This window comes from Ochlerotatus camptorhynchus, unplaced genomic scaffold (genome assembly GCF_037179485.1).
Source record: "Ochlerotatus camptorhynchus isolate MF236.1 unplaced genomic scaffold, CSIRO-AGI_Acam_v1.1 ptg000414l, whole genome shotgun sequence".
Lineage (NCBI taxonomy): Eukaryota > Metazoa > Arthropoda > Insecta > Diptera > Culicidae > Ochlerotatus > Ochlerotatus camptorhynchus.
In genome coordinates, this window is record NW_027040900.1 from 477,407 (window position 1) to 487,807 (window position 10,401).

Here is a 10,401-nt window from a genome sequence, read left to right on the forward strand (position 1 = left end):
AATATGATGCATACATTCTACGTTGGCAGGATGAATTTTCAAAAATAGTTTTGATTTGGAATGTTTTTATTCGTCCGACTCGGAGACTCTTTCATTCTCACTCACAAAGAACAATGCACCGGGCAAAGCTTCTGAGTGGTGCAGTATTATGGAGACGCTTGGTTACCCTCTGCAAAAGAATGCAATTTCCTGTGATATAATTAATCCGTGGCTTTAGGCTGAATAACTGAATAATGTTAGTTCTACTTAAGAAACTGGAGTGGCAATTCGCCGATTTAAATGCATTTCATATAACAAACCGGTTTAAAATACTTCAAAGTGCTCCATTTATTATATGTTGCAGAATTACGATAAACTGAATCTCATTTGAGTTTGACTTTTATCTGTGTTCAAATAACAATTTATCAAATAGTTATCAAAAAGTCAATTTAATTTATTCATAGTGAAATATTTTAAACTCACAACAGAACTGATCTATCCCCGTTAACACAATTGCATAGGGTTAAATTTAAATTTGCAAACATTATTAGTGACGTTTGGCGCACGCTTACTAGCGGGTGAATCGCCGTGTAAAGTTGTTTTTGCGCCGTCTGGTGAGAACATTTTGAGCTTTTGTCCACTAAATGACACATTAGCGCCACTTGGTGAGACATTATTTTAGTGTGATGAACACCATCCAATAAGGCTTATTCACTTGAACAACTTTGCCGAGCATGAGCATGAGCATGACCATTGATGACGATACATTTCAGTAGTTGCTACTCCGTGATTGACCAGATTTAGTGTACAAAATCCAGAGAATTCTTATTTTTGAGGTCAATAACGGTGCCGGCCACGTCCTTACGTTACGTCACGGCCACGTCATCTGGGAGGGAAAGGATTGTTATTTCAACAGCCGTTTTTACAAGATACCGAGTCTACCTTTGCATCTCCACGGTTGTTACGGAAAGGACGTTTTTGTTAGTGGGAAGGGTAAGTTAGATTTGGATTCACATTGGGAAGTGATGCGATCTGTTAAAGCCTGTTAAGCAAATGACGCGACCCTATCAACACAGTAATGCTTGGGTTCTAACCCACGATCTTCTGCTCAATAAGAAAAAACAGTCGCTCTTAGGCCACCGTGCCCCTTACATCACAACAAGCTACGACCGACGATCGTTCATTATCGGTTACAAGAAGCTATTGCAATGACATGAAATCCTCCAAAGTAGTTAAAGAACCGGATCAGGCGTACGTCACATTGGTCTAAATCAAGGGGTGAGACAGGTTTACTCTGAGTTGCTTTTTTGCAGCGAGTAACTCGCGAGTTACTCATTGTACCTCAACATTTAATAGGCGTTCATCGATTTTTTTCTCTGCTTACTCCATTTACGCTTAAGAATATGCTTCTCATATTAAACGTCAGTTTTGTTTTTAAACAAAGTAAGCCCAAGTGTATCCTGAGGCTTTCGAATAGCTTGAATACACTAGAACCTCCATTTACGAACCAAACCGGGGGTTCGTAAATCGAATTAGTGCGTAAAAAAAACTTCGTTATTTGGGATTTAGTTACTTCGTAAAAAGAAAACTCGTTATTTGGGATTTACTTCGTAAAAAGAGGTTTTTGAAAATATTGTCAAATATCTCACAATATGGGTATTTTTTGAATCAGGGTGACGTGAAAGAACTAAAAATCTATGTCGGACGCCATTTTGAAATCCAAGATGGCGGCATCCGGTTCATGAAAAACTGAAAAATACTGTCAAGTCCCCACAATATGGGTATTTTTGGAATCAGGGTGACGTGTAGGAACTGAAAATCTATCAGGGTTATTCTGCGTGGCGAATGAAGTGAGACGACAATTGTCACCTCGCAGTCACATCACTCTTCTCACTCGATTCCGACAGTCGACTTGGGTGACGTGAGAGGTTCATTATTATGTGAGTTGCAAAGTGACTCGGTGTTCATTCGCCGAAATGTCAGTTTGCTTTGTTTTTCGAAAAGGGCATCATGCATAAACACATCATTAATGTCGTTTTCGTTTTTGCGGTGTAGTTACACCGGTGCTACACTGCCGTACACCGAAATATTTTAGGGTGTAGATATAGAATGCACCTTTGTTTACAAACAAATGATGTTGAGCTGTCAAAGACTCGCGCTTATTCCTGCTTACACTACACCAGTGCTACACCGCAAAAACGAAAACGACATAAAATAGATTGAAAATGTTCGGCCTGTGCTAGGCCCTTTCAGTTTTGGCTGTTTGTTGTTTTCGATTGCGGACAAAGATTTGAAAAATTGGGATCGTTCCAATCGTGTTTTTTTTTTTAAATTAGGTTCCAGGTTCCAGTGTATTCCTCCATTTACGAACCACACCGGAGGTTCGTACATCGAAACAGGCGTAAAAAAACATTTGGGTTTTACTTCATAAAAAAGATTTTTTGAAAGTTTTGTCGAATACCCCACAATATGGGTATTTTTTGGTATCTGGGTGACTTGTAGGGACTGGAAATCGATGTCTGAAGCCTTTTTGAATTTCAATATGGCGGCTTCCGGTGCGAGAAAAACTTAAAAATTCTGTCAAATACTCATCAATATGGGTATTTTTGAAGTCATGGTGACGTTTGAGGACCGGAAATCGATGTCTGACGCCTTTTACCCTTCTTACACTTGAAAAACCGACTATCGATCCGAGGCCCGGAGGGCCGAGTGTCATATACCATTCGACTCAGCTCGACGATATCGGAACATGTCTGTGTGTGTGTGTGTGTACGTGTGTATGTGTGTATGTGTGTGTGTGTGTATGTGTGTGTGTGTGTGTGTGTAACGAAATGAATGCTCACGTTTCTTAGCAACCGCTCAACCGATTTGGACAAACTCGGTGCCAAATGATAGGTCTTGAGGTCTCATTGAACGCTATTGAACGGTTTTGGAATCGGTGAACTGGTTCCGGAGATATGGCCGGAATAAGATCCGGTGAATATGGGCCTTCACGCTGGATTTAACGGAAAACGTATCAAAACCATCATATACCATTCGACTCAGCTCGACGAGATCGGAACATGTCTGTGTGTGTGTGTGTGTGTGTGTTACGTGTGTATGTGTGTATGTGTGTATGTGTGTGTGTATGTAACAAAATTAATGCGCTCACGTTTCTCAGCAACCGCTCAACCGATTTGGACAAACTCGGCGCCAAATGATAGGTCTTGGGGTCCCATTAAACGCTATTGAACGGTTTTGGAATCGGTGAACCGGTTCCGGAGATATGGCCGGAATAAGATCCGGTGAATATGGACCTTCACGCTGGATTTAACGGAAAACGTATCAAAACCATCATGCGACACATCAAATTACTACAGAATTCAAAAATAAGATCAATGCAAGTCGTGTTAAGTGTTCCAGACCACATTGGACACACTTGGACATGTTCCGGGTGTAGCCTCACCAAATAGACTACACCCGGATATATTCCGGGTACCCCCAGGCAGTGGCGTAGCGTCACTGGATGACACGGGGGTGGGGGGCTTGGTCACTGATAATGACAATAAAATAAATAAACTTGAATAAGTAAGAAGGATCTGATCACACCATAGGTGGATAAATTCGGGTTTTTTAAATTCAATATGGCGGCTTCCGGTTGGAAAAAAACTTGGAAATTTTGTCAAATATCGCACAATATTGGTATTTTTGGAGTCGGGGTGACGTGTAAGGGCTGGAAATCGATGTCTGTCAATTAAGTCAAATATCTCTTAGTATGGGTATTTTAGGAATCTTGGTCAAGTGTAAGGACTGGAAACCTGAATTCAATATGGGTCATTCCAGACAGGGTACAGGGTAAATATACTCAAATAAGGGTATTATCCAAGTAGCAGCTGTCATCCACAACTGTAATTTTATATACCTGCCAATCTATGGCTGTATTCCATAGGAACGTATTTTTCACTTTTAGGACCACAATTCAATTATGGACAGAAGTAAATAAATGAGGTAGTTATGATTTCATAGAATGAGAATTCAGCCAAGAACATGTGAAAAATAACATAAAAATATTATTGTGCCATAAGCGCGAAGGAATTCAAGAAAAATAAAAATATATTAAATACATTGATTTTTCACCATAAAAGTCAAAACTACCTCTCACTCATCTGGCGATAACTCAAAAACTATTTGTCCAAATCATTTGCCCTTGGAAACACATAAAGTAGAAGAGTTTTCCAAAGTGTGGTGAAAGTTTGAGCCCAAAATATTAAGAAACAAAAAATCTCGCGCATGGTGAAAATAGGCCATTTTATGACAATTTGGATACCTGCCGATAATCAGTCTGTTTACTGTAAGTACTATAACAAAAACAAAATGTTTTTACACATATAAGAATGTACATTAAAAAACCTTCAAGTTGACGTTCTTAGCGTTAGCGTTAGCGTTAGCGTTGTTATGATATACTTCGTAGATTGGATACTAGCGACACTCACGTCCCTTCTGGAATTCTCAGTTAGACTACTTTCAGGAATAATGCTGGGGAGTAAACATTGGTTCCAATCTAAACAAGAGTAACAGAAGCATGACTGTCGCTATTCCCGGCCACGCCCATCTTTACCATAACTAGGGATAGGGAAGGAAATGTTGATGTAGTACTTACTTAACGAGAGGCCACCGACTTAGCGACACCCTCATAAGTGCTACGGAGTTGGAGGGTTGGGAAGGGTATTCGGTTAGGATTCACCTCAAGTTGGCGATGCAACCAAAAGTATGTATTGTTTATTAAAAAAAAAACTTCAAGTTGACGTTCTTAGATCACGAATAGCTCATTTGGTTGTGGAGTAATCTCACCTGAAAGTTGAATTTTTTAAAAATCTCGAAAATCCAGGGTTGTAGCCCAGAAGGATCTAGGTACTTTAGAGCAAAATCAGAATTTGTTTGTTTGTTCAGAATTCCAAAATAAGCGCCTTGACCAAGTTTGGCTAAAATCGGTGACATCGACCACAGGTGGTGTACCCACTTGAGCTGGAATGACCCATATACCAGCTTCCGGTTAAAGAAAATACTGCAAAATTACCCTCAATATGGGTATTTTTAGAACGGTGGACCGGAAATCGATGTCTGAAGCCATTCAATTTGGCGGCTTCCAGTTAGAGAAAAACTTGTAAATTCTCTCAAATACCTCACATGAATTTCCGGTATCTACACGTCACCCCGACTCCAAAAATACCCATATTGAGGAAGCCGAAGAAATTATTGGCTGGAAACAATAAAAAAGTTGATTGAAACAAATTTAGAAGTAATAAAAACCGAAAACAACAACCATCGCCTATATAACTCTAACGTTCACATCCATCGACTGCAGCGGAGGTTACGACTCGACGATAAAATCGTCACTTCAGTACGACTTTTGTCACCGAAATACGACTGTGAGAATAAGGTGAGAGTTCATCGGGTTCATCCCAAGTGACTTTTCTCACCTCACTCACCAGCTGGAATCGGGTGACACGAGTTACTCAAGTCACCTCATCTCATTCGCCACGCAGAATAACCCTGTATGTCTGACGCCATTTTGAAATCCAAGATTGTGGCATCGGTTCATGAAAAACTGTGAAATATATTGTGGGATATTAAAAGTATTTTCCAGTTTTTATGTAACCGGATGCCGCCATCTTGAATTTCAAAATGGCGTCAGACATAGATTTCCAGTTCCTACATGTCACTGCAATCCCAAAGATACCCATATTGTGGGATATTTCACAGTTTTTCCCAGATTCCAATAATCGCAAAAAAAACTCGTTATTTGGAATTTACTTCGTAAAAAGAAAACTCGTTTTTTTGGGATTTACTTCGTAAAAAGATGGACGTAAATTGAATACTGCGTAAAAAAAAGACTTCGTTAATGGAGGTTTCAGTGTATTATGGCCGGTGCCTGCTTACTACCAGCAAGAACTTACAGTTCCAGCCAGCTTTCAGCAGTTGTTCTTCCTCATCAGCAGCCAGTCACTTCAAAAGGATCATCGCTGATCAAACAAGCTCTCCAAACTGTTATTCTTTTGAACATTTGGAATTTCACCTATAATGCAACGATCCCATCAGCATCGACTGATCCAGTAGTCGTAACAGCAGTCCCATTGAAAGTGGCCCCTCCAATAAAATCTGCCGCTACAGTTTCCGATTTAGAAAACATCTCCCCGGTTCGACAACAACCGATTAGCACTCAATTCCAGCTCCAACGGCAATGCTACCAACCATTACCCCGCGGAATGTTCAGCCAGAGCAGCCACCGTCATTTCCGAAGCCGAAGAGGAGGAGGACGTTGAAGTAACCGCTACCAATGTTTCCGGTGAGTGCCATCCTCGTCCGGACTTCAAACCCATCAACGAACAACCGGAAGAAATCGAAGTGAAAACCGGTCAGGAAGACGAAGAACAAATCAAGCCGACAGATTATCTTCGTCGACGGCCGTGTTAAGACCAAATACAGGATCGTCATGAGACGTGATTGAGCTCACAAGATCGCTACCAATCACTCGATATCGTCAGCGCTGTTCATAAAACACTTAGCCAACGAGAAACCGAAGTGGGGGCCACACACATCAAGTGCATAATGGAGGAGACGGCAACGCACATCCACTTCCATCGAAGTTGCCGTTCGAACTGCTGATCTTAGCCCTAGGAAAAGCCTCAACGGACAATGAAACTCCCTACGTCAAGCAGGTGGAAAAGGAATTCAAGTCATTTTTTTCCAATCGGCCCAAGTTGAACTCGTTGCTGATGCTGGTCAAGGGTTCGAAGAAGAAAGAACTAATGGTTAAGGAAGGCTGATGGAGTTTCTGTTTCTGTTCGGACACTTGCCAGTGAGGTGGAAACGCTGAAGGACGTGGCAAGTGACACTCAGGAGGTAAAGAAGCGGAAAGAAGTCGAGCGAGAAAAGCGAGCAAAACTCGATCGGAAATGTAAGTCACTCCTTGTTTCCCGGATCCATGACTCACAACTCGAGTATATCCAGGACAAGAAACATCCCAAGGACATTTGGGATGCACTGCGACGGGTTTTTGAACGACGCAGCATCGCGAGTAGGATGCACCTCAAACGAAAGATGCTGACTCTTTGTTTCGACAGTGGAAGTTTGCAGCAACACTTTTTGCAGTTCGATAAACTTGTCCGAGAGTATCGTGCAACATTCCTTGGTTCAAAGGTTTGGAGGTATGTCGAGACTTTATTCGTGTGATGTCTCGCCTCATGTCCAATCACTATTCACAGAGGTTCCGTATTGTGATGTTTTCCAGTATCCGGAGGAAGAAAAGTCATGCGATAATTCAGCTGAGAGTTACGTGCAATCGGTTGATAACGATGATAAAGTCGGAGAGACGGATGATGAGTTCAGAAGTTTGAGCACCGGAAGTGAAGATGCACCTGTTGAACCGGAGAATGAAGCGAGCAGTGCTCGTCAAGGTGAACCACGACAACAACGCCAGCGAACCTTGCCGAAGTGGCATGATGACTACGAGGTAAAATATGCAGCATATGCCCTGAACGCGACAGGATATGTTGATAAAGTTCAGAATTCCTTAGCAGAGGCCCAAAAGCGATCGGACTGGCGAAAGTGGAAAGCCGCTGTGGAGGATGAAATGGAATCGCTTCGAAAGAACAGTACTTGGGTTCTCACGAAGTTGTCTGAGAATCGGACCCCTATTACCTGCAAGTGGGTGTTCCGCATCAAGCGAGGGATTAACGGACAGCCTGACCGCTATAAGGCCCGCTTGGTGGCACGCGGTTTTAGCCAACGACGAGGGTTTGACTATGGCGAAACATATTCACCAGTAGCTAAACTAAACACATTGCAAACAGTTCTAGTAATTGCCAATCAAGAAAACGGTCCTCTTGAATGGAGAGCTTTCGGAGGAAATTTTTATGCCTCAGCCAGAAGGATACCAAACTGGTGAAAATCAGGTATGTCGCCTAACGAAGTGCTTGTACGGGCTCAAACAGGCTTCTCGTGCTTGGAACGAGCGTTTCCACAATTTTGTGAAGAAACGTCTGAAGTTTGAGAGAAGCCAGAATAATCAATGACTGTACGTGTGGAAGACCGGTAAGCAAACAGTAATGTTGGTGATATACGTTGATAATATCGTGATTGCTGGTACGTCGTTGAAGCTTGTTGAATCAGTAAAATATTGCTTGGCTCGTGAGTTTGAGATGACGGACGCAGGATAAATCAAATATTTCCTCGGATTACGAATCGATCGTGACGTGAATAACGGTTGGATGCATATAAGTCAGAAGCAGTATCTCGAGGATTTGCTGAAGCGATTCAAAATGGACAATTCCAAGCAGATTTCAACACCCATGGAAAATCGGTTGAAGCTTAAACGCGTTGAAGAAAAGGATCGGACTACACAACCCTACAGAGAGTTGATCGGATGTTTAACCTACGCAGCGATAACGACCAGACCGGATTTGGCAGCATCTGTAAACTTCTTAAGCCAATATCAAAGCTGTCCAACGGATCTACATTGGGCGCACCTGAAACGAATCTTGCGCTATGTAAAAGGGACGTTAGACATGGGTCTGTTGTTCAAAAGGAATCCGGATGCTGCTACGATGAAAGTGTTTATGAGATGGATAATAACTAGGTAGGTCATGACCTTTCATACTCATTTGGATTCAAGCGGCTGCACGGGTAAGTTGGACATTGATAAGCCCATGGTGATTTGCCCATAATTAATATCGGCGGATTTTCACATTCTGGCGATCCTGCCAGGAGCCGAACCTGGAATCTTGGAGAACCCCGATAGGTAATAAAAGGGCAAATCACCCACTTGCAAGGAAAATAGGATAAGAACGCGACTTCTGAACGCCGTTCTGAATGCGAGTGAGGACGGATTTGCAAAAATCGTCTCCTCGCCGTGGCAAAGCCACAGGAGAGAACGTGACCGGGACGGCCGTTCTGATAAAACGAGTGAGTCCTTCTTAATGCTGCTAACAGAATTGTAAAGGTAATCACACCGGAGGTAACGGAGCCCTCGACGGAGCCAATCTGAATCGCGGTATTTATAAACACGATCGGAACCACCAGCAGGGGATAAGTATGCAATTCCGGCAAAACCACGTAAGGATGAAAGTTTTGAAGGAACAACAAGCAAATACAAAGAGAAGGCAGTAATCAAACGTTGACAACTGGTATCTAAATCCAAGATACGCATTTGTATGCTGCTGGAAATTATTTGATTAAAAATAAATAGTTGAGAGTCATGGGAATGAAGAAGAGCAGCACTATTTATTTTTGTGTTGTTATTGAACAATCTCAGTGATTTCCAGGATCTCCTGTTTATTTATTAGACTGTTCAAAAGTTCAAAACCATGGAGGCAGTCGATTAACTCTCTCACCAAAACATGTTTAGCAAACATAGATGAATTCAGTACCCAAAAGTTAAGGCTAACACTAGGAAGTAACTGAAGGTCTATTGCTGCTTCTACTATCGCCAGTGGGAATTTTAGGTCGAATCCTTCTTGATTTCTAGGTTGTAGCATTGTCCGAGTACCATGATGATAATGTAGAGGTACATTTTCCACTTGCCGGGTGGGTCATAAGTACAGGTTTCGGCAAACGTCTACCAGAATGAGACACGGTAAAGAAATTTCTTGTCCTGGATGGACAGCTTCTGCCATCACTCACCCTTCTCCTTCTCGTGGAGGAGTTGAACTTAATGGTTGGCAACGGTCAGCGTATACTGGCTAACAGTTCCAGCAGTGGCCGACGATCTCGCGCTTACCAATCTTATCATCGTTAAAGCAAGAGGAATGGATGTTGTACAAAGAAAAACTCACATTAGTAATATTTGATGCACGTTTTACTTATTAACAGGACAGGCACAGTGATTACCCTCGTATATACTATGGAATATACACAGATATAGCTCGTTTAACCATCCATGAGAACTTGGCAATGTAAACAAACAATCACAAAAGTCATAACTGCAGGGTTGTCAAACTCATGGGATACTGAGATCGACAGCTTGATTGCCACACTTTGGCACACTCGACCCAACGCTTGCCACAGTTTTCGGCACAGATAAAGTTCTCGGTACAGATTGAGGTGTGCAGAGTTGAATACTTCTTGCATATGATAGTTATTTGATAATTTTCTTTTTGCTCGAGAGACGACGGTAGAGCATGAGTGTATGAATAAAAACAGAATGTCGCGCACGACAACGTAGCGAGTGTAGTAACAAACGTCAACCGTTTCAACCCCTGTGTCCAACAATGATCGCGTTGAGGCTTTGCTGCAGAAATTGTCCGAGTCGAACAGCAGATACTGTGATCTGGTTCTATATTGCTGTGAAAATCTCCAGTCGATTAACGTTGTCAAAGTGAGTTTTAATTCTAGACGCAGCCAATGCCGCCGATGTCGCTTGAAAAAGATACGGCGATTTGTTTT

General features: G+C 42.1%; 1 protein-coding gene across 1 annotated transcript; it reads left to right on the plus strand.

Annotated features, from left to right (window-relative positions):
- Positions 1 to 5,818: 5,818 nt before the first annotated feature.
- On the plus strand, positions 5,819 to 7,471 carry LOC135711003 (uncharacterized; the record flags this gene model as incomplete). The annotated part of the gene is made up of 5 exons (XM_065233741.1): positions 5,819 to 5,824; positions 6,142 to 6,425; positions 6,819 to 6,916; positions 7,083 to 7,166; positions 7,224 to 7,471. Coding segments are annotated over exons 1-5 (720 nt in total), but the record flags the coding sequence as incomplete, so codon positions are not given.
- Positions 7,472 to 10,401: the final 2,930 nt, after the last annotated feature.